This window comes from Anas acuta, chromosome 20 (assembly GCF_963932015.1).
Source record: "Anas acuta chromosome 20, bAnaAcu1.1, whole genome shotgun sequence".
In the NCBI taxonomy this organism is placed as follows: Eukaryota; Metazoa; Chordata; class Aves; order Anseriformes; family Anatidae; genus Anas; species Anas acuta.
Genome location: NC_088998.1, coordinates 5,947,876 through 5,972,225, shown reverse-complemented (window position 1 = coordinate 5,972,225; position 24,350 = coordinate 5,947,876). Strand labels below are relative to the sequence as shown.

The 24,350-nt window shown below is 49.0% G+C and overlaps 1 protein-coding gene across 2 annotated transcripts in view; it reads left to right on the top strand.

Annotated features, from left to right (window-relative positions):
* COL5A1 (collagen type V alpha 1 chain) overlaps positions 1 to 24,350 on the top strand; it is a 147,750-nt gene that overhangs the window by 71,130 nt on the left and 52,270 nt on the right. For both annotated transcript variants that reach the window (XM_068656510.1, XM_068656509.1), the window contains exons 8-20: positions 776 to 925; positions 1,250 to 1,306; positions 5,038 to 5,079; positions 5,350 to 5,412; positions 11,997 to 12,071; positions 13,359 to 13,451; positions 16,264 to 16,320; positions 16,454 to 16,507; positions 17,384 to 17,437; positions 18,229 to 18,282; positions 20,254 to 20,307; positions 21,128 to 21,181; positions 22,569 to 22,613. In XM_068656510.1, the coding sequence (XP_068512611.1) occupies positions 776 to 925; positions 1,250 to 1,306; positions 5,038 to 5,079; positions 5,350 to 5,412; positions 11,997 to 12,071; positions 13,359 to 13,451; positions 16,264 to 16,320; positions 16,454 to 16,507; positions 17,384 to 17,437; positions 18,229 to 18,282; positions 20,254 to 20,307; positions 21,128 to 21,181; positions 22,569 to 22,613 (852 nt within the window). The remainder of the gene's footprint in view (positions 1 to 775; positions 926 to 1,249; positions 1,307 to 5,037; positions 5,080 to 5,349; positions 5,413 to 11,996; positions 12,072 to 13,358; positions 13,452 to 16,263; positions 16,321 to 16,453; positions 16,508 to 17,383; positions 17,438 to 18,228; positions 18,283 to 20,253; positions 20,308 to 21,127; positions 21,182 to 22,568; positions 22,614 to 24,350) is intronic.

The following is a 24,350-nucleotide window of genomic DNA, read 5'->3' as shown; positions in this document are numbered from 1 at the left end:
GTCAAACTGAAGGGTGCCAGAGACAGCTGCCCACAAAGCTACAGAAAGGGCAAGGAGATGGACATAAGCAAGGAAATTCTGCTGTTTATTTAATATCCTTGTTTATAGACCATAGTATCTGTTGCTGTGAAGATTCAGACAGGATTTAGGGATTAATGAATCAAATTTGTTAAAATTTCTGCTACCACTCTTTGGAAAAGCACAACTGTCTTGGATCCCAGACAAAACAAACAGGAGGTTTTTGTATAAGCAAGCTTGGATTTTTCCACATTTCCTCCTGTAATTAGATTCTCATAATGACACGTTGCGTTTTTGACATGACTTTTTAGAATGAGACTGGATGTGATTTATTTTTTTGTGCTTAATAATCCAGCGACTCCAACATTCAGGCTGAGAGAGATGAACAGGGTCTGGTGTTGGAAACTTCGCTTCCATGTTTCTTCAAGCCTCTGGAGCTTGTAGGGTTGTCCTGGCAGGAGCTCTTGCTCCGTGCTGCTTTGCTGCCCAGGCTGTTACACCCAGGGTTATGCCTGGGATTGATGGAGAAATCCCAGGGAAGGCCAGGGTACACATCGATGTGAACATCCTGCCATTGGAAAAGTCTTGCAGATCACTGGAGACCTTAAAACTCCAGATTTCAACTTTCCTGCTTTTTATTTGCAACTATTATTATAAAGCTGCTTCACTTCCCCAAACCCACTGTCTACCCTGAGGTTTTCAGTGCGTGCATCCTATAGAAGTTCACATCCTGATGTGTTCCTCCTCTTGCTTTCAGAACCCTCAAGAAGGAGACGACCTGGATAAAGATTTCACCGAGGAAACAATAAAAGAATATGATGGGAATTACTACAACTACTACGACAGAACCGTGTCTCCTGACATCGGGCCGGGGATGCCTGCGAACCAGGACACCATCTACGAAGGGGTGAGTGCTTCTTCCATTGGACGTAAACGTAGCTCAAAACGTTTTTATTTAATGTTATTGAACGTTCCCACAGTGATATCACAGAGATGAGCGCTGCAAAAGGCAGTGGTCCTATCCCATTTGGGTTCATCCACCTTGATGGATGTGCTTGCTGCACGGAAGATGGCTCCGTGTCCTGGTTAGGTGGAGGTGCCCCATTTCTGCCCTACAAAAACCTGCAGTCCTCTGGTGGCAGAAACATCCCCAGGTCCTGCGTGGGGCTGTGTTGGTGGTGTGAGCGATGTTCTCAACTATTTACCCTTCTTTTTCTGTCCCGTGCTGCAGATTGGGGGTCCGCGGGGTGAGAAAGGACAGAAGGGGGAGCCTGCGATTATTGAGCCGGTAAGGACGATCTCTGTTCTTTTTTCTTTTTATCTCCCAAGGAAAAAGGCGTAAGGGGTGTGCTCTGTGTGATTTGGTGCTCTGTATTCTGCCATGTAGCTGGGAGGAAAACTTCCCATGAAATAATTACTTGGTTCATTTTAATATAAAATCCTGTAATCTTTTTTCTTTTTTCTTTTTTTTTTTTTTTAATTTCACAAAGCAGCCTAAATTAGGAAGGAAGTGCAAAATTTCCCATGACATCTCTTATTCGCCGTAACAACCCAGGCCGTGTAAAATGGAAGTGCCTGGCAGAGGCCGTCCCCAGCTCTGTGGGATTTTGAGGACCTCCGCAGCTGGTGGCCAGGTCCCATCCTGACCTGAACCTACAGCTCGGGGCCGCCTTTAATGGTGCAGCTAATGGGGTCGGCTCTGTGGAAATAAAAGGCTTCCCACTGCACACGGGGTGGGAGCTGAGCGGAGAGGTTTGCTCTTCCTCCTGCTCCTGGCTCCTCCCAGCCTTGCACTTCCAGAGGAGCCCTGTGCTGTCCCAGGAGGGAAACTCAACACTTTCCTTCATTACAACTTTGCCCTGGCCCACTCCCGAGGTGTTTTTTTTCCTTTTTGAAGAACAATAAAAACTGCCCGTGCCCTTTGCAGTCTGCAGAAAACGTGGGTTTCCAAGCGAGCATCCCTCTGTAGGTGTGCACAGGGCTGGAGGCTCTGCAGTCCCCAGCCCTGCTCGTGCTGGGACAGCCACTTTTGGCTCAGTTTGGGCAGTGAATGTGTGTCTGCCCCTCGCTGGGCACCACGGTTTCCCCTGGACAGGAACCGGGGGCTTTGCATCCCTGCAGTCACCCCGTCAGCAGCGTCCCTGAAGGGCCAAGCACAGGCTCGCTGCACACCAGCAGCTCAATTAACCTAATTTCCCTTGGCAGAGGGCCCGTGCAGTGCCCAGCGTGGCAGCAGCACTTCCCATCGCCCCCAGCCCCTCATTTTCCTTTGCATTTTTCCTCCCTTTCCCTCTCGAGGAGACTTTGCCGGTGCCGGTGGGGCCATGGAGGAGCTGAGGGGGCAGCAGCAGGGCTCTGCAAGCCTCCCCGCATGCTTGATAAAAGCATCTCCGAGCCTTCCTTCCTCCCTTTCCCTTCTGGGTCCCGCTCTCGGGCCGCAAACAAAGGGCAGGGAGCGAGCGATGCGCTGAACCGCGGCGCGGGGAGGGTGGGGGGCGAGCAGAAAGACGGGGGGAAAGGCAGCCCCAGCAGCCTGCCCTCGGCCAGAACCAATCCGAAACGTTACAGAGTGAACAAAATAGTTAAGTTTAATCATCCAGAAAGAATTTGGCCGCCTTTGCTATTTCAAAACACTGGAGCCACGTATAGCTTTTTGCCAGAAAGTAAACAAGACCAAATGCTGCCTCGCTCCTCTCCGCTCGGTTCCTCCGCGGCGGAGAGAGAAATTCACATTCGCCGTGCTCCTTATCTCCGTTTTGATCGGGGCTGCAGCAGAGCAGGGGAAATAAAAACCAAGCAGGGAAGGCGGGTTCTGCCGAATTTTCTCAGCTTTTCATTCCCGCCGCCCGGCCCTCAATCCTTGCTCGGTGCTGACGCTCGCTGGAGGCAGCAGGGCAGCACAGGAGTGGGGTGAGGATGGTCCTGCTTGGGGGCACGGGGATGTTGGGACCCCACTCGTGTCCTATCTATGGGGTGTCCTGCCCTGCCTGGCTGCTCCCAGAGCCTCCTCGTGTTTCTGCCCCTCGTGTTGCTGAGCCCGTTGTGTAAACAGCTGAGATCCCTTGCCGAGGAGGCTCTCCAGATGTCCCTAAAGCTAGGGCTCAACGTAAACCGACAGATAAATACGGGGAGATGCCGAGGATATTTGCGTTGTGAATTGGCTCCTTAGCTCAGACCCCACCGTGCCGGGGAGCATCCTGCAGCCAGCCCTGGTGCTGTGCGTGCTCAGGCCGTGGTGATGCTGGCATCCAGCACCTCCAAAAAAAAGCCCTGGGGGGGACAGAGGTGGGTTGTGGCTCTCAGCACCGAGCTGCAGACATTTACTAGCCGGGTGAAGGGAAGGGTTGGCATCGGTTTGTGTTTCAGAGCCTGCCACACCAAAATGTGCCATCGTTGGTCTCGGTGTCACCAGGGATGGGGCTGAGGGTGCCTCTGTGGGCTTGCTGGGAGCTCTGGGGTTTTCTGAGCAACGTCCTCGTTGGGGACTGAAAAGGAGCTGGTGCTTAGCAGCTGTCATTCCTGCGGGGAGCCTTCTTTATCGGCTTAGCTTGCCACATCTTGCTAGCCCACAGCAGGAAATAGCTCACTTAGTGAGGGTTGGGGCAGTGCTGTGTAAGGTTTCCCCCTAATTTACACCCAAAAGAGAGCTGTGGCTCCGTGGCGGTCAGTGACACTGCTCTCAGAATGGGGATGGAGCAAAGGCCAGGAGCTGTTCTCTTTACCCACAAAGAACAGCACAGGTGCTAGTAGAACATCTCCCAAATGCACCCAAATCTGCGGAAAGCGGATTTAAACGACATGGTAATGGAGAGTACGGGTGTGGGGAGGGACAGAAAATAACACTGGCCCTGCATTAATGGTGCCGAAACAGCAATGGAAGCAAGGCTGGCTCCTGCCAGCATGTTTGGTCTAATTTTTGCTCCTCTGGGGTTAGGCACTGTGGCTTTGGGGGCAGGCCTGGGTTTTCTTCTCCCTGTTTCAGACCCGTTCAGCTCAGCCCTGTCTGCTCCTGTGGCTGCCGTGGGCTCAGCCGATGCTTTTAGCACCAGAGCCCAGCCAGGGGTGGCCCAAGACCAAGCGCTTGCTTCCCCCAGGCTTCTCCCAGGCAAGCCCGTGGGGATCTGCAGGCTTTCCTAGGCTGCTTGCATCCCCTGGGAGCGATTTCCCCAGTTCCAGAGAGGAGCTGGCAAGGGCTGAAAGCGCTTTGACTCGAGTGAGGTGCCCACTGGGTGCATGGTCACTGGTCCTGAAATAAAAAGGCAGCGCTGGCTGTGGGGCTCTGCCCAGCACAGCGTCCTGATGCCTGCTGGAAAACGTTTGCCTGGCTTATTGGAGAGGTTTTTTTCCCTGCCTCTTACATACCAATGAGGGGAAAATGAAAAAAAAAAAAACACCTCTCAATTCTACTGAGTGCATGATAGATCTGATTTAAAGTTATGACAAAATATTTAGATTAAAAGGAATGAAATAACATTATTCTACCATTTTGCCCACACAGTGATTTCCTAGGTACACAGAGTAAATCACGGTGTGCAGCCTGCTAGAAAAGTAATTTCAAAAAAAAAAAAAAAAAAAAAAAGCACCTTGCAGTTTGATTATTAACTTTTTTTTAAAGCTGCTTGGGCTTGGAGACAGCTTCTTCCTGACAACGAGCCCTTCTCCCCCTGCAGCACAGCCGAGGTTTGTGTGCGCCCTGGGTTTGCTTGTCCTTGAGCTAAGGGAGAAGGGTTTTTTTTTATGGAAGATGCCCCTGTGCTGTGGTGAGGCTTGGTGCTGGGGGAAAGGGCTGTTCTGCCATGCCCTGCGTGGTCCAGAAAAATGGCATTTGGCTTTTCAATGGGCGGGTGGTGTCACTGGGGGAGAATGGGAACTGCTCAGCTTCTGGGATGCCCAGACCCAGCAGCAAGACGTGAAATACTTAAGGACAGACAAAGCACTGGGCTTCCAGCCCTGATGTTGAGGTGACTTGGAGGATGTGCTCTGCTAATCACTGTTTTTTTTTTCCTCCTTCTTATTTAGGGAATGCTTGTGGAGGGCCCCCCAGGTCCCGAAGGCCCAGCAGTAAGTGGCACTTTGTTTAAACCTCACTGGAGGGTGCGTGGTGCTGGGTGTGTGCGTTGCAGGGAGCTGAGCAGAGGGCTCAGCGCCCATCTGTGCCCGGGGTGTGTTGCTTCCATGTGCCATGCATGTGCACAGAGCGCTTTGGAGTCTGTTTTCTAGAGCAAAAATAAACAGAAAGCTCTAATTCTTTTCCTGTGCTTTCTATGAATGTTATAAATAATGCACATTTTCATTCAGTGGCTTTTTTTTTTTATTTTTTTTCTCTCCTAGGGCCTTCCAGGACCTCCAGGACCAACTGGACCCGTGGGCCTAATGGGAGACCCTGGGGAGAGAGTGAGTACCCCTGTTTTTCTCCTCTTTGAAGCCTTTTGTCATTTTTTGTGTTCAAAGAGGGACTGTGATGCCTTATTGGAACCCTAAATTTTGCTGGCTGCATGAGGTGTTTGATGGCGTTCCCTCTCTGAGTCCTTGGTCTTAACACCTCAGAGCTGGGTGAAGAGGATGTCAGCCCTAAAAGATGCTTGCGCTGGGGTAAAGGGCAGATCTTTGCACCCAGGGACAAGTGGCTGGGGACTAGCCACGGTAGTGAGCAGCACTAAGCACTTTTCTTCAGGCTAAAACCAAGACTAAAGCTGACAAACCCTCTCCTCTCTGCCTGCACCCTTTGGCATGTTATTAGTTATTAGGGCATGGGAGCTGGGCACTGGGTGAACAGAGTGAGCCAGCGCACAAAACAGCCATGAGCACAGAAAAACAGAGCTCATTGTGATTCTGAAGCCTCGTTTCAGCTGGTGGTGCGGGTCCTGCAGCAGAGGGGTTGGTTTTGGTTGCACCCAGCACAGCCCCTGGTGTTGCACCACCATCCCGCTGTGTTTTTCACCCCTATTTTAGGGGCTGCTGAACTCAAGCCTCAGCTCAGCAAGAGGTGTGCACGCATTAGGCATGCAGGAAAAGCTTGGCTTGTCCTCTCTGAACAAAATGAGCTGTAATGGGGCCAGGCAGTTGCACCAAGGCAAGTGTCCAGGGCCACGTCAGGCTCGAGGGCTGCTGCTGGGAGCAATTTTAGCGGGCGCTAGAAGTTCACCTAAAAATAAAAGCAGCCCTAAGGACAGGGCACTTTGTGGCCTGAGGCACGGAGTCTCAGTGACCAAAAGGGCAGAAAGCATGCCTACAGATGGCTCTTTGAAGGCAGGCTGGCTGGAGGTCTATTTTTCCAGCCTTTCCCTGGGAAAGCGGGGGCGGGAGGAGAGCAGCAGTGATGCTGATGGCAGGAGATGTGCCTGGATGCACCGCGTCCCGCAGCTGTCAGTGCTGTCACCCGGTGAATGCAGAATGCCTCGGCGATGGAGGGAGCGCTTATCAGCAAGCACTCCTCAATCTGATGGCCAGGGCCTCAGCAGCTTTTCCTGGCAGATAACGCAGCAGGGTCTGACACACCACGGCGTCCTCAGCTGTTTTAGCAGCTGCTTTCTGAGTAGGGAATTGTCCTATCTGTCCCTGGGCTGCAGCAGGGATAGGACAGGGAGACCCAGACCCTCTGCATCTGCAGGGTTTCCTGCTCTGCTGGCTGAGTTTCTTGGATTTTGTCTGTAGAGGATGGGAGAAGCTGCTCAGGCTCAAATGGGAAGGTCCACGCCGACAAGGGTGTTGTGCTGCTCTGATGCACGTCTTAGCACAGCTAATTGCTGCGACTCCTGTTAAGGATTCACGTTGTAGCATTGCTGTTTGTCTTTTTTCCACTTTATTTTCTATTTCAGTTGCATAACCTTAGACCCAGAATGAACACGAGGGAGGATTTGTTCCGTTGCAGAGAATCAGAACGAGATTTCTGTGCTACAAAGGAGCTCAGTGTAGCTTTGTTTGTAATGCTTAAGCGATGCTGGAGGTTTGCATGGCTGCCTCTGCAGTAACTTTCAGGTCTGCATCACATCCCCTGGGCTTTATTCCTCCTTACCCCTGCAGGCAGGCAGCACCAGTGGCAGCCCCTCAGGAAAGGGCTGAGCACATTTCCACCCTAGGATGGGATGAAGCACAATGTGAAAACTCCAGCTAGAACAGCTAAATGTTCTTCCCTAAATCCTCTGTAGCCGGGCTTTCTGCATTAAGTAGGGGCTGAGCTGGTTTTCACCAGTCTCTCCTACCCTCAGCTTTTAAAAACTGTCGTCCCTTGCAGGAAAGGCTTGGGGTCACTCTGGAACAACACTCCTGGGTTTCTTTTATGCCCCACGTTCCCCTGAGCTGTTGTCCTCCTCAGCGCTGCCCTTGCACCCTTCCTCTCCCACCCCTCAAGGTGGTTCTCCAGCCCAGGAAAAAAAAAAAGCAAGAGATGGGAAACTGCATTTTGGTGCTCACTGAAAGCAACACCCCATTGTTGTGGGATGTCCCCCGTGGCCTGGCTGCCATCCTTGGGGCACAGCAGGACCAGCTGCACTGCCACCTTTCCTGCCTGCCGGAGGATGAGGCAACCAGCTGGCTCCAAAGCTTCCTTGCTCACCTCCCAGCCTGAGGACGTGCGTGTTGCAAAATGCAAGTGTTGGGAGAAATAAAACCATTGCTGGCCCACGCTGGAAGGTGTCTGGTGTGGTTTTCAGGTGTACTTGAGGAGATTGCTTAGGTGTTGGGGTCGTGTGGCAGTCAACCTGGCTTGGGCCCCGTATTTTTAATTAAGGCTCTTGGTTGCCTTGCTGGTCCCAGGGGCCTTGGCTGGAGCTCGCTGGCTGCCGTGCTGCCACAACCCCCCGGAGCCCTTCTGTAAAGACCCTCGCTTCATTTACACTCCTGGTGTATTTATTGTTGTTTTTTTTTTGATGGAACAGTAATAACATTTCTTGTGGTTGTGACATGATTGAGAACGAGAGGCCCTGCCTGAGCTCCATCGATCGGTGTCTGCGAGCTCAGAAAGTCAATACGCAGCCACGAGCCCGCGGCTGGGTGCCAGGGCCACCACTCCAAGGCTTGCTTAACCCTCGAGCCACCACAGATCTGGGTCTTCCTGCACTGCCCTGGCAAGGCTCTGCATCCTTTGGTGTTGGAGTTTGTAGGGACCATCCACAGTTCATCCAGGCAAGGTCCCAGCAACGTTTTTGCAGCTCAAATCTTGCAGCAGCCTAGGATTAGTCAACACAGCTGTGCGGCTCCATCAGGCCCTTGGTAGTCTTCATTTGCCCTCATGTTCAGCTCCTACGTGTTGTCCAGCTTGCTCTTCTACTCCCCTTGATGCTCTTCCCCTGCTCCTAACAATTATTTGTGTGCCAGGACGGGTGCTGACCCTGATGAGGAGGGAGGTAGCGCTTCTGCCGCTTGTCCACGCAGATGTTTGCTGGCCGGGCTCCTCCTGAATGGCCGTGCAAAGCCAACCAGCAGCAGACACACTGTCCCTGATGTTGTCATTACACACCCTGAAATTAAAGGCTTCATTTGCATTCTAGCCCAGACAGCACATCCTGCTTTTACAGAGTGTCCAGAACAGAATGTAATCCAACATATTGTGCATGGAGAAGTGATGAACTTGCAGAGCCAGGAATTGAAACTGTATTAAAACACTCTTTTCAATTAGAGCAGCTCCTCTTTAATTTGTTTATTATTAACCCTGCGCATAGCTCATGAATTTACATGGCACTTATATGTGTACAGTGAGGAACATTTCTTATGCCAGCATCTGATAAGGACTTATTTGCAATCAGGCAGGTGCACTGAATTAATATACCAACAATATTCAGCTATGTTAATATTGGCCAACACTCATTTAGCTCTGTTTTATTCATCATGTCAGTTTGTTCATTTATCCCAGTTACTTTACAAAGCACAGAGGAGCTCGCATCACCAGCAAAGCTGCAGAGCAGCCTGTTTGTGGGAGGTAGCAGAGGGCTGATGGGGAGTTTCTTTCAAGTGGTGGGAAGAAGGAAATATGGCACTTAGGAGGCCAGAGAGCTGTTTTGTGGGTACTCCAGAATGGAATGAAGAAAAGGGGAGATTTTTATTTATATCTTTAATTTTAAACGAGATGGTCTGTCGCATTATAACAAATCTCACCCTGGTCGCTGACCCCATTGTGTGTTGGGAAATAAATGTGGGTGCCTTGGTGCTGCTGAGCTTCTGCTCAGCTTCCCTCCAGCTCTGAGCAAAAGCTGGTCTCAAAGCCATCATTACATTTTCCAAGCTCATGCAGTCCTAATGTCTCCATGGCCTTATTTCCACTGAGAATAGTTTTTCATCTCCAGAGTTTAATAGGATCCCTAAAATCCTTCCTGCGGTTCTGAAAGGCTCGAAGCTTTCAGGGTACCCTTTTTTCCATCAGACTGCAAGCGGTGCCTTACACAGAAAACCCTAAATGCTGTGAGAAAGATCTTTTCTCATGAAATTCTACGGCCAGGGTAGAAAAATAATCCTTGACTTGAAGCTCAAAACTGCAGGCTGGTGGGTGGGTCTGTGTGCCTGCTGCTGGGCACCGTTCTCAACACCCACCGTGTGTCTGTCCATCACTGTCTGCTATGTGACGATCATGAGAACTAACACAGATGTGAGTTTAAGTGTTCCCTTGAAATATTGCAATAGTGTTTGTGCTCAGCGTGGCATCTTGGAGCACTGCACCAAATGAAAGTTGAAGTTCCCATCCCTGGTTGCTGTATATCAGCAGATCTCTGTTTACATAATGAGAGTGACACAGATTTACACCAACGGAGGGTCTGGCGTGCTGCATTTCTTAAAGGCTTTCAGAGGTTTCTGCAACCCAGCCTCAATTTAAATTTACAAAGTGCTTTGTGGTTTGGATTTTTCCTCCGTGTCGCTGCCCCCCACTGCTCCACCCCGCAAGGAAAAGCCCTCATGCACCCAACCTGAAACAAAACGAGGCGTTTTTGTAGAAAAACACCCCGCCAACATTTGTCGGGCAGAGTACACAACAAGAGATAAACAAGCTCATTCCTGATCCGTCATACAGGGGACCAGAGCTAAAGGAGAGGGGAGAGAGGGAAGAAAGTTTATTATATAAGACGAGCCTGGCCTAAATTATTTATCATGCTGCTGGTGCGGCAGATGGGGCTGCCCTCTGCACCTCGCCAGCAGAGCCAGGGACTCCGCTGTCGGCCAGACTAAGTAAACACCAGGAATGTAACATCATGAGCTTGTCTTGAAAAATGGATGGGCTGGCGTGTCGCGCAGCCTTCCTTCGGCGCTGAGGGAGCCGTTGGGTGGTTTTGATGATAAATCAGGGGCTGCAGCGCTGGCTCGCTGCGGCGCTGGGAGCAGCGTTGTTATTCCAGGCCGGTTGCAGTGCGGAGCTGGGCGCCTGGCCCGCGGCACCACAGCGCCCTGTGATTGTGGTGCGGGGTGGGGTGACGGTGGCTGTCCTTCCCCAGGGCTGGGCTCTAATTTAGGGCTCGGGACTTTGGCTCGAATGCTTTATGTTCCTTTTTAAGAGGGAGAGGAGGAAGGAGATGGTGGGTTAAGGAAGGCAGGGAGGGAAAGGGAGGGAGCAAAGAGGTGCGAGGTGAAGCTGAGTCCGGTGCTCCTGCAGAAATGGGGAGCTGCACGGTTGAGATGAGATGTGGGGGAAGAAAACGTCAGTTCCAGTATGGCCTGAGACCCTCAGCCCAAACCAAGGCAGATCTGAAGGATGTTTTTAGATGCCCCCTTCGTAGAAATAGACCCAACGAGCACCCAGATCTGAAAGCAAGACAATGGGGCAAGGGAAACACTTCAACTTCCTTTTCTAAATCCTCTGCTTTAGGGACTTTGTACCCTTTTGTCTTTTCCTCCTCCCTCTCCCAGCTTCACCCCCCTTCCTTTGCATTGTGTGGTGAGCACACATCTTCTCAGGACAAGGGCTGGCTCTTCTGTGTCCATAGGTGTCTGGGATTGTGGCAGGATTTTATTTTCCCTTTTGTGTGGTGTCTGTATGGGCTTGAGAGCTTCAGACAAATGGGAGAGAATACAAACTAATGTGGATGTTTATCGCTTGCCCTCCTAAGGGCTTTGGTCCTCCACAGATGGCTTTATTGTTGGCATTTATTGACCAGGGGAGCGTCCAAGTCCTCAAGCCTGAGCTTCTGGCCAGGCAGTTCTGTCTCCCTTGCCATGAAGCGAGCACCAGGGCTCCTGGGTCAAGATCAAGCCACTCTCAGCCCTTTAAGCTGGTGTGAAAATTGCAATTCTGCACGCTCACCGAGTGGTTGGATGTCATCCTCGTTTGTATGTAGGCTTGCTGGATGGTTGTGAAAAATTGGGTTAACTTAAACTTATTGCCGAGTCCACAACTGTGAGTGTGAATAATTTGTGGGCTGTCTTATGGAAATTGGCCATATTCGATTATTTATGGCTTCATCAATACATCTTTTATTACGTACTTGTTTCTTTAGTGTAAGTTAAAGATACTCAGCTGATGTTAATCAGCGCAGCTCTGTTGAGATCCTTGGAGTTTGGCTGATTTACAGCTGCTGACAGGATCACTTCGTTGTAGACAGAAGTAGCCTCACAGGACAAAAAAAAAAAAAGACTGAAGAGAGAAAAATGGAATGACCCAGATGACTGAACATGCACGGAAATGTATTTATCTTTCCACATTTCTATTTCGCTGACCTGAGTTATGAAGTTTCATATACCTTTTTAATAGATTTTAAGAGACCCTACTAAACATTGATTCCATTGACTTGGAACAACGCAGAGGGTTTTATTGTTCACTCAAATATTGCTTATGGCAGACACTGAAAATATAGGGGCCAGGATGTAAGGAGAGGGAATTACTAAGAAAAACCATGTGCGCTTACAGATGTGCTTCCACAAAATTTGCCAGACCATCAGGATGCCAGCGTGCTCAACATGAGCTGTCAAGATAGGGAGCCTTTTGTGTCACAACACGCCTTTACAACCTTAACTGAGATGGTGTTACAGAAGTTTATTTTTATTTCTCTTTCTTATAGGGACCACCTGGCCGTCCAGGTCTTCCAGGAGCAGATGGTTTACCAGGACCACCAGGGACAATGCTTATGTTGCCTGTAAGTACGAATATAGCCCCCAAAAAGGCATTTAAATGACTTGGGCTCCTTGGAGTTAAGTGGTGGAGGGTGAAAGTCATGAGGAAGCAACTAAAGACACCTTCAAGGGCCAAATTTTGAACAGAACTCTGCTTCTTAAGGTGAGGAACCTCTAATGGCTGTTCAAAGCAGTTCATCCAGGTTCTTACGGTTTTAGTATCTGGTCCCTTTTGATGACCAGTGGTTACTCTGCATTGTCTTTTTCCTTTACATGAAGCTAGCAAGTACCAAGTCAGCCTTCTTGATCCCAGGACACTAAGCGAGTGATTATATTTTGTGTCTCCTTTGATGTGAGAAAAAGCCCTCAGGAAACCAGCTGTTGAAAATGAGTGGTTAGGTACCAAAGGGAAAGAGGCTTTAGTGAAAAACCGCAGCACTCTTGTACGGGCTCCAAATCGCAGGGTGATATGTGTGTAGGTTACTGGCAGGGTGCCGAGGAGAGCCTGGGCCAAGAGCTCAACACGGAGCTTAGCTGGCCATTACAATACATTTGTTGGCCCCTACAGAAACCAACCGTAGGCCTATAAATTGTTTCTTTGGATCTGCTTGCCAAGTTCGTGTGGTCGTATACCTAGAGCCAACCAAGCAAGAAGCAGAGGTGAAGTCGAGGTGAAAGAGCCTTCCAAGTAGGTTCTGCACTCTGCTGAGTTCCTCTTGCAAAACCCCAAAACACGTGCAATTAAGGAACTGGAGATGGAAGAGACGGAAGAAAACATTAAACAATTCCTTCCCTTTCAAGTTCAGGAAAATTAAAAATAATCATTATTTTTTTAAATCCTTTGCGTGTAAGGATCATGGCTTAAACATTAGGATGAGTTTCCCTGAAGTATGCTGCCGTGCTTGGGAAAGGCAGCCTCGGTCCCATGGCCACGAGACAGCTCCAGCCCAATAACCCGATACAACCCCATCTCCACCAGCATCTGCACGGGGGCTCTCAGGCCTGTGAGAGCTTCGGCATTAGTTTTGAGCGGTGGTGCGTGAGGTCCTTACAGTTCAAAGCCTGCAAGGCCTCCTATTGTGCATGTTTTGACCTGGCAGCGTTTGCTGTGCTGTTATGTCCATGGGAAACAGTCCGTGTGCGCCGGCGAGCTGGGCGACCCGAGAGCGCGCTGCTTAATGGGGTGGTCTGGAAGGACACCGATGGGCCTGGGGCAGTCATGCTGAACAGAGCTATTTAGGAACCAGGCTAGCGTGATTATGGAGACACAGCAACCCCGTGACCTGCTTTCTCTGTCTTGTTCCCATCAGTTCCGCTTTAGCGGAGGAGGAGATGCTGGCTCGAAAGGACCGCTCGTTTCGGCCCAGGAGGCCCAAGCCCAAGCCATCCTGCAGCAGGCCAGGGTAAGTGAAGGGGAGCGGGGTGGCTCTTGCAGCAGGTCTGTGTTGATGAGGAAGACAAGATTAAACTTCTCAGAGGAGATGTCTCCATGCTTGCAGCATCCATGCTGGTAACAGTCTCATGACCTAGGTCTGAGCTGGGATTGCTGCATGGCTTGAGGTGATGACACCTGGATGACTTGGCCTTTTATTGAGCACCAGCAACGGGCCAGGCTCTAAAAACTCAGTTTTAAATTACCTACGGACCTTGGAGATGGCTTTCTGCTGATGGAAGTAGACATAAACCTGCTGCAGCGTTCTGCTGTTTATGCTGACAGTTTTGAGAATCTATATGAAAAGTCGTGGCATATGCTGTAGGGGATTTCTTTCTTTCTTTCTTTTTTTCCAGCAAATCTCACTCAATAATTAAATGTATGTCACAGATGTAAGCTGTTCCCAGCTCCATGAATCTCAGCAGGCAGCCTGCAATTTCCTTTAATATATTTATTGAAAATACGTGATGAGTATCTACACCATTTTTTGTTTTGTTTTGCTTTGTCAAATGACCTTATTGATTAATGATCACATAATCCCCAGCCGTGTTTATTATTTAGGCTCACTGGTGAAACAAGATGGGCCATGCACGTTCCCAGTACAACTCCTGTTCCCTAGCTGGATGAGTATGTCAGTGTATAAGGCTCCATCCTCAGCTGTTCAAAATAAGACTTCATTTCCAGGCAGGACAGATTTGAATTTTCCCTTCCATGAGTGCTTGTCTGAGGTTACATTTGATCATTAGCACGTTAAAAGCAGAAAAGCAGCAGGCACAATTACAACAGAAGGGAAAATGTGAGGACCCCTTGAGTGCATTTCTGATTTATTTGCCCCAGTCTTGTCCAGGAAGGACCAGATCCTGGCTTTGAGCAGTAAAGGGAAAAATACAAGATGGTTTAGCAAGGCCAAAAATGAAAGGGGATGGCTTTGGGGCGCTTTGGTTCTCTTCCAGCCAAATGCAGCCATCAAAGGACATAGCTTAGCTGTGCTTCCCAGCATCCAAAGCCCACGTCTGCCGGCAGCTGGGTCTCGTAGCTCAGATGCTGTTGATGGGCTAAAAAGCAATTCCTTTCACCCTTGAGTGAAATAAAGTCCTTTAGGATCTCCACCCAGCTGGGTGACACATGCCCTTTTGGGTTTATAATGAGGGCTTTGGCTCAGCTGGGACTATTTTGCTTTCCATCCAGCTCTCCTTTAACTAAGGAGTTCAATTTTTCTCATGTTCAGGCAGAGCACAGGGCCCTGATGCCACCAGCCACTGCATTTTCCTATCCATTAACCTTACTCTGAGAATGATATTGGTGGATTATGATTCTCGTGTTACCTCGTCAGTCTTAATTTCCAGGCTGCCTACAGTTTTTCCATCAGCATTTATTTTGCTGGGAAATTGCTTTTCTTGACCAGATGAACGTTTCATGAGAAGCATCTGCTTTCTCAGACTTTTGTTGTTGTTGTTGTTGTTTTCTGCTGCCTGTCAAAAATAGTGACTGATTTGAAAAAGCAAAGTATCCCCCCCAAGAAAATTCTCTTTTCTGTTTTGTTTTGTGTATGTGTGTGTGTGTTTTTTGTTTGTTTAATTTTCAGTAAAACGTTGGGAAAAAAATGAAAAAAATAACAAATCCTGGACAATTTTTGGGCTGTGGATGAAAATTTGATAATTTCCATAAACAGAAAGATCCATTTCTTGACAAACATCAACCTATCATCAGGCAATTTCAGCTGAAAACCCTGATACTGAAGTGGACAGGGAGATAATTTTTTTTCTGTGGAGAAGTTATGGGATGTGGCAGGAATGAAAAAAGAGTCCTGCAGGGGGAAGTGCTTCTTTTTTTTTTTTTTTTTTTTTTTTGGGTGGTGTTGTTAATTGCATTATTAGGTTGACTTATTCCCTTAAAATTTGGCTTTCAGTAGACACTGAAAGTAGACACTGTCCCAGCCAGCAGTGTTCCGGAGCAGCTCCCTTTTAATGGGGAGTTGTAAAAAGATGCCACATAATCCAGCATTTGTGCAATATTTACACGATTCCAAGTTCAGTCACGGATAGATTTTAATTCCTGTTATACACAGATAATTACAACTCTTTTAAAGTGTCGAATTGTCACGAGGGAACAAATTGTCCAAGTGATGTTATGAACTGTGGACGGCCCCATTACCCTCCACGGAAATTATCGACTTGATGCATGGTTACATGACTCCTTAATTACTGAGCTAAACGCCCCCCATTGCAAATTGAATTGTTCTATTTGGAAGATGCTAAGTAGTAATTAAAAAAAAAAAAAAGAAAAAATCCTCCAAAATTAAACTGCTAGTTTCCTAAAGAAAAAGCTCTCCTAAACCAGGATGTGAGCAAACCCCTGTAGTTTGTTTGGGTAAAATTTTGTCATTTACCTTCAGTAGGTTATTGCTAAAAGTGCCCATTGTATTCTGTTTGTGTGTATTGATGGAAAAGGGTTCAAATGCAGGAAAATCTGGGCTCTCTATCTGCCATGGGTCTCAACCGGGGTGTTTATAGGTATCTACCTGTATGGGGCTGCAGGCAGCTGGGCTGTAGGTCCGTACATTCCCTCAGCAGACCGACACCAACCAGGGGTTTGGCCCATTTGTGGAAGCAAGAAGAAGTTGATCAGTTGATCAAATTTATTGAGATTATGGAAATAGCTGCAAGGATTCCTGGTTCTCAGAGCATGCAGGAAACACGCAGCTCGTGGTGCAGTGTGGCTGTGTCCCGTTGAGGCAGTGACACAGGGACACAATTAAAGCAGCATCTCTCTTTCTGTTTCAGCTGGCACTGCGAGGACCCGCGGGCCCAATGGGTCTGACCGGGCGGCCCGGCCCCATGGTGAGTAAAGAAGCAACGAGAGAACGAAGCTGGCACTGGTTCAGCACCTGCTCTCATTCTCCTTAATGCCCTTTGGCTCTTCCCTCTGGTTCTGTTGTGGCAAAATGCAGTGAATCCCATTCTCTGCCCACAGGGACCCCCGGGCAGTGGAGGACTGAAGGGCGAAGCTGGAGAAATGGGGCCTCAGGTGTGTATGGCAAGATCGGGGGGCTGTGGGGGCTTTGGGGAAATGCAGGTGTGGAGCAGCCAGCCTTGCTTCAGGGGCTGCTGTGGGGGAGCAGCTCAGAGCCTACAAATGCAAGGTGAAACCAGGAAGGTGTGGGAACATCTGTTCCACCTATAAATGTCCCTTCAAGTATCCAAGCGCAGATTCAAGGCATAATTCCAAGCCAGCAGGGTAAAATTCTGCAGGTGGTTCTCCTTTCCTGCAAAGGCATCCACAGAGGGGTCCTGAAGGCCCTCGGTTCCCCCAGGGCCCTCTGTGAGCACCCCAGAGGCATGATGTGAGGGGGGGTCCCGCAGGCTGCTGAGGGGCAGGGGGCTCCTTGGTGCAGGGCCAGCCTCTTGCCTTCCCCATGGCCCCAGCCATTCCACGGCTACAAACATTGGAAAAGAGATGTGGTGTGGGTGGCCTTGTAAATATGAGAGATGTTGGAGTGTGGGGAGTTCCTTATTGCTCACAAAATTGTCCTCCGGAGTCGTAAATCCTGCATCAAAGGGAAATTTTCTAATGGGGGGGCAGGGATTTGTCTCCACCACCCTGAGCCCATGACAAGCGCAGGGCTGCTCACAGGGCGAAGGCTTACCTTTGGGTCTACACATGCAATTCCCATCCAGACATGCTCAATCCTGCATCTCCCCTGTGTGTTTTGAACTCCGGTCTCTGCTCGAGGGGTTCACCCCCCGTTTTGTCACCCCGTTTTGTCACCCCTCTGACCCTCACCACCCCAATGGGGCCTGGCTGGGGATGCCTGTGGGGCCGCTGCTCCGGCCAGCTGCACGGGGTCTGTTTGTAATGCTGCTGGCTGACGGCATTTCTTTCTCTCTCCTCGTTGCATCACAGGGTCCACGAGGCATCCAGGGCCCTCCCGGCCCGGCAGGGAAGCCAGGCCGCAGGGTGAGTGTCCCGGGAGCGCTTCGTCCCGCGGCCAAAGCAATTCCTGAGCGCTGAGAGCATTGCACAAGCGTGGGCTGGCGGCCAGCCAGGGGCTGGTCCAGGCCTTCTCGGTCCAGCTGGGCAGACGCACGCGGGGATAAGAGCTTGGGGTAGGGAGGAGGGAGGATGGGAAGAGCTGCATGTCCATGCTTCCCATGTTTTAGTTCTCAGATTTTTGCTCCACGGTGCTGGGGTGGGAGCTGCAGGAGCACCCTGGGCTGCTTCGGGCAGTCCTGGTCTTTGCAGCATGAGAGGACCTGGTCCCCGGGGGTATCTGAGCTGGCAGAAGCGGTGCTCACTTGCTCTGTTGACATTCCCGTTGCACAAATGCTAATTTTTATTTTACGGAGTCCTCCAGCTCTTTGTGTAAGCTTACCAGAGGAAGAAATTAAGAAGTTTTTTGTGTGACTCACATCCGGCTTTCATAAACTTTTATCTCATTTCAATTTGTGAACATCGGCATAAGCATATCTTAAAGTGTAAAGGAAGATAATTTTTTCAAATTGATGACTGTATCCCAATGTCCATGCTGTGAACCAGCTTCCCTGCTGTTTGCCATATTCCAGCCCACCAGGCTGACCCAGGATGCTGCTGCAAGAACAGAGCAACATTTTCCCTTTGCCCAGGGAAGTCGCTGCCCAGCTGGCAAGCTTTAGCTTCAATAAAGCTTTGCTCAGCCACAGACCAAAGAGCAGATGTCTCTGCAGTCCTACTTTACCCCTTGTGTCTGACTTTGCTTCTCTCTGCTGCAGGGACGAGCTGGCAGTGACGGTGCCCGGGGAATGCCAGGCCAGACAGGACCAAAGGTAGCGTCACGTCTTTGTGTGTTTTTGGAATTTGCATCAGCTGGTTAGCAAGCAGGAACGGGAGGACCCTTGCAGGAGGAGCCCTCTTTGCTTGGAGGAGGTGGCTGAAACGGTCCAGCAACTCCTGTGAAGGTGTGGGCTCCACACTTGAGAGCTGAGGGAAATTAAACACACACCTAGAAGGCAGAACAGCAAGAGATTGTATTTTCTTTTCTTTCCTTTTTTTTTTTTGGTGCAACTTTATTAAATTGCTGGATCCCCTTAAGAATGAAACATGCTCCCTTGGCTGCAGTTGTAGAACAAATACTTCAGAATCCTAATTACAAAAAACAAACATGAATGAGCAGTTGGAAATATCCTGAAATATAACTACCAAAAAATACCTATTAAGTGGGTGAGGAAATGTAGAAGGCGTGGTGAGGAATTTTAATGCCTTGTATTTATCTTTGAGACAAAATCCTTTCATTCAGCTGTGATCTGCTGGTATTATCAAGCAAGGAAGGAGCTGTTCCACTGAAATTGAATGCAAAGAAAGTTTGCTCAGGGAATCACGTATTAAAGGTTTTAAGTACTTTATTATGTAGATACTTAAAGCTGAAAAAGATGGGGGGTTTTGATACAGAGACAGGAGGCTGCAAATCATTTATCCAGTAAAGTGCTTTAATGAGCATCAACTGCCCTCCAAGGAGTGGATGCCAGGGAAGAAGGGAAAACGGAATAATGAGCAGCTCTGGAAACGAGCTAAATCTGCTGTGAGCAAAGCCAGAGCAACGCCCCCTGAGCTGACAAAAACGAAGGAGCCATCAGTTACCCTGGTGCATCTCCGTCAGCCTTGGCCAGGTCGATTTATCCTCCAAAATGCTCTGACGTAACCAACTTCTTCGTTCATAGGTAAAAGGTTTGTGGAAGGAAGGAGTGGTGCTCATTCCACTTACCACTAGTGTGTGCTGTGCCCTTTGACCAGGGGGTTCCCCACTATACAAAGAAAATGGGACTTTTTTATCTGTGCCAGGTGTTGTGTGACAACATCACCCACAGTTTGCAGATGCCTTTGGGACTTCCCTTTTCCAAAGAGCTGAGACTTTCACAGACAGTCTGTCTCAGTGCATTCCTGCCCCTATTTCCCCCCAGAATACAAGGAATTGGCACCGGGCACAAATTCAGTGAGGAAAAACAGCTGTGCAGAGGAGAAGCCTTGCTGTGCCTTGCTGGGTTTCACCAGGACCTGGCTGCATCCCAGCACTGGGGGACCCACACTGGTCTGAGCCACAGGAAGCTGTCTGAACTACTGGGGTTTTAATTTTTCCTCCTCACACTTCAGCTTCCCAAAGAGTCGCCCCTTTCCTTCGAGAACATCTGCAGAGCTGGGCAGGGGACGTGAGGAGCGAGCAGCTGTGTGCTCAGTGTGTCCGCACGACTTTTGTTTTCCCAGCGTGGTGCCAAGCACAGAGCAACACGCCCGCCCTCCTAGCACAGCTCCTTATTTTGGCCTTGGCATCGTGCTCCCCAGCATGGCCAAAGCCCTGTTTGGCCAGGATTAGAGGGGTGTGTATGGGATGGGTTGTGGTGGAGGCCAAGGTGGTGTCTGGGGACCTGTCGGCAGGAATACTGGTGCCCAGCTGGCTACCAGTGGGTCATCATTTGTAATTCTGTGGAATAAAATGAAATAAATTGCACTAGAATAACCTGTCCAGAATTGAGATGCTTTAGATGATGGGACTCCGGAATTCACATGGAAAAATAATAAGTCTGTAGGTGCTGGAGGAGAAGGGAGGAGGTAAAATGGCTTTATTTGAGTATTTTTCTTTTTTTTTTTTAATCTATAACTTTGAAATCATCGCTGGTCTGATGGGAGGTGAAGGCTGAATGTCTGAGGGAGAAAATCAATCCCTCCTTGACACAGAAAGGAAACAAATTGGAAAGATATTCAACAGCAGGTGGAAACGTGTACTAACCTGGCTTTTCTTTTAGGGTGACCGAGGGTTTGATGGCTTGGCTGGTTTGCCTGGTGAGAAGGGAAATAGAGTAAGTTATATTCCACTTGTTTCCTGGCTGCAGTCTGTAATGAAACCTTGGCAGGAGGACATGGCTGGGAGGAGGGCAGCTATTGCTGGGGATGAGCCAGAACAGTGCAACGAGAACAAGAGTGTCCTGGAGGATAATGTGGGATGTCACAGCATTGCTCCCAGTCACAGCACTCACATCCTGGGAAGCTGCAAAATCCTTCTGGGATTGCTTGAAAGTGGAGGGGGGGGATCACTTTAATAAAATGCAGACTGAAAAATTAGAAGCAAAACCTGCTTTTAGTGCAGATGTGGATGGGAACTGCCAAAAACACAATGGGATCGTTCACTTTGGCTTATAATTAAACAATGGGGAAAAAAGCAAGAAGCTAGTTATTTTGGTAGGCTGCCTCCTCTCCCTAGAGAGAGCCACTGTCTCCCCAGTTAAACCATTAGTTTGTAAAGCTGGGGAGTTCTTGAGCAGCAGAGATCGCATTATGATTACAAGCTACAGAGGAAAGGGAAGACAGTGCCTGAGAGAGATGCTTAATTGGCGAGATGTGGGATAGTGGGATGCCTTGGGTGAAGGAATATCTGTGTGCAGAGCCCGAGTCCCCTTTTCTTGAAGGAGCCACAGTATCTGCTTGCTTCCCAGACCCCTAGTGAGATGTCATGAGTAAATCCTGTGCCTCATGCACAGGAAAGTGAGGATACGAGCATCCTCAGCACATGGTGCAGACAGAAAAGGCGAGCCTGTTGCTAGGTTTCTCACTATTACCCAATGTTTTCCATTGCCAGACTGTGTCCACCTTCTCTGAGGATTTTCTGCCTTTCCTTCACAGGGCGAGCCAGGCCCCCACGGACCCCCAGGGGCTCCCGGAGAGGATGGGGAGAGGGTAAGTTTGTCTGTGTCTGCAGCAGTCCTTTGAATTCATAACTGAGCCCTGTAAACGAGAAGCAGATGCGATGGCAGCACCAGGCACACGTTGCCTGCTGCCATCCCCTGCAGCAGCAGCAGCAGCAGCAGCTCGTCCCTGCAGCATGGTGCCACGGGATGAGAGTGACATGGGGCAGACAGAGCAAGATGGGAGGAAGAAAAGCGATGAGAAATGTGCATTTTAAGTATCTGGTCAGAAAACTCTGTTTTTGTTACGAAAAATCATGTCATCGACAATGTGTGCTGCTTGTTTTCTAAGATATGGCAAATTGCAGCACGACTTGGGGAATAGGGAGTCCAGATAGACATAGGAATCAAAGATTAAATTGTTCACTTTAACACCATACAGTTGATAATTGCAAGGCCTTTAGCAAAGCTCAAACTAAGCGATACAGGCCTAGAAGGGCCGGTTTAAGAGAAGAGATTGCAAATGCTGAATGTGTAGTTCTGGGAAGTGTGCACTTCAGTTGGAGGAGTATGGATTTCCCAGGCTCTAATCCTCCTCCACAATGTTCTCTTTCCACCTTTGGCTATCTGTAAAGCACAGATAATAATGCCTTCCTGACCACAAAGTTGTGAGGATTAATTAGTCGTGGATGTAAAGGGCTTTTAAGTCGAAAAGACCTAACTTGCATCTTTGGGGGAAAGAACAAATTTCTGGAGAACTTTAATCCTAAAGAGAAAGAGAAACCATGTAAGGGGAAGAGAGGGCATGGCTGAGGGGAAGAGAATGCATTTTATCAGCAGCAGAGGAGGGTTTGCATGGGCTGGCTGCTAGGATTGATTTCCTGGGTGTGGGCGTGCTGGGTTGTGATACGGTGTCCCTGGGGGAGCCTCATGAGTTAGGTGGTTTAACAATGACTTGGAGGAAGCACCATCGGTGGGCATCAACAAGAGCTGGGTGTGGAGGGATGAAGAATTACCCCTTTGATGGCTCTGGCTTATCTGAGGAGCCAGTGGGTTAATCTGGCTAAATCAAATTCCCCGGGCAGCGCTCCCATGCTCCCCTTCAGTAGGCACTAAATCTTGTGGTTATTGACTCACATGGCCCGAATTGTTCCTACAGTATCTTGGCTATTAGCAAAATCCATCTTTATAAACACTGACATGAATTATGAAGTATCCATACAGCATTTCTAATCCTCGGTAAATTCTGCACACGCAGTATTAGTCTCGCGGCTTACGAGGTCTTCCTTATGCACGGCTACCCTTTTATTACTCCAGGGAAGCTGCTTTTCGGTGTGATTATTATTTAACAAGAATGAAACACCTGTGATGTGACTGAAATATAACTGCTTTGCTCTGTCTCTTTTGCTGCTTCCCTCTGTGCCTTCGCTGCCGAGCAGGGAGATGATGGAGAAGTTGGACCCCGAGGGCTGCCTGGAGAGCCTGTGAGTACCTCCTGGGGCTCGGTGTGCAGCAGCACCGCTTTGGTCAGGGGCTGGACATGATCAGGGTGCTTTAGGTGTCCCATGGGGCAGCTCCTGTGGTGCTAATCAAGACCCCCGAGTTCTTGCAGGGAGCAGCTTCTCCTGCTTGAAGATCCAAGTGAATGGTTGGGAGTCTCTTTGCCTTAACAGCTCTCTTCTACTTTTTTCACCAAGATGCCTACTGAGGAGAGAAGATGCTTTCTGATCTTGTATTACTGATGAGCAAACTTCTCGGTGATTCTATTTGCTCAGTGGCTAATATTTGAAATTTAAACCCTGTCATTTTAAAGGTAAAGCTTAGCTTAGGCTGGTTTCTCGTTTTTCCTGCATGCATCCTCCATCTGGACTTTTTAGGAGTCAGGTAAGTGGGCTGGGGTGTGAAGTGTGCATGCTGAGTGTATGTGAAATGTGAGTTTTGTGAGTGTTAGTAGCAAACAGCAGTGAGGAATGGTTTTGTCTGCTATTGCAGGGGCAACGGCAGCAATCAGCCATGCAGCTCATCACCTGCACCCCTAGTTTAGTGAAGTGTGAGTGGTCCCATCTAAATCTTAGGATGCAGTCCTAGCAGGACTGAACACAAGGGGATGTTTGCCATGACCTCAGTGGCTGGTGTTCTGTTCACAGCACACAGAACTTTATAAATCTGCAGAGTTTGTCAGTGTCTGGGCCTGCAGCTCCATATGCTGCTGCTAATGCTGGAGCAGCCAGGCCAGGGCTAGCAAAGGGGACAGTTCCTATCAAGAGTAAGGTGAAAAGGAGATGCTCATGATTTGAACAAAAACCTCCTGAACAATCCCGACAAGTGTTTTGGGGGAGCGCCCCACCAAAAAGAAACAGCTGGGTTTTCAAATCAAGACTCTGAAGGCATTTTCTGTCCCCAGCACCAACTATTTCTGATTTTGTTGGCAATGATGAACTCTGTTTCTGGCTGACCGTTGATTTCTGTGTGTAGTACAGTCATTGGCTGCTCATAGTATCCCAAACGCATTTCCTTTGTTATAAAAGGAACATTAACTATCTATCATTGGCCATCAGCTTTGCTTTCAAAATGTCTTATTTTGTTGTTGAGCGGCCCAGCATGGTGGCCCGAGAGTAATTGATGAGAAGTGTTGGACACACTTCACATGAGAAAGGGAAGGTTTGGCATTTACGGACTCGTTGGAACTAAATTATAGACGAGATGTCTGATTAACTTCTGGGAAAGATTAATCAACCCAGCTATCTCCTCGGCACATGTCTAAGCAATAACTTATGGGTTATTAACTTCTTAAAAGCATTTATATGCTCAGGTAACAGAGTAACAAAAGAGGAACTTAAATGATGATCGTGCATGCAGGGAAGCTTATTTTTATAGCAGCCATACAAGAAAAAATATCAGTGATGGCCAGAGGAAAGGCTTAAATTGCATTACAGGAAACTTCTGGTCATAAATACACGTCCCAGATCTGCATGTTTTTACCTGCCCTGAGCCAAAATAGGGTCTTACCAAATTTAATTGTAACTGATACTAGTGGTGTGACTTAGAAATTCGTTCCTCTTCATCCTGCCTCATTTCCTTCCAGTTCCCATAGCTGATTTATACAAGCATCAGCCAAGGAGCTGCTCTCCTGGGACTCAGGGTACAAAGCCCCAGCCCCTGCAGGACCCCGGTGGCTGGGAAGGGCCCGGTGCCCATGCATCCCGTTGGCACTGCAAACT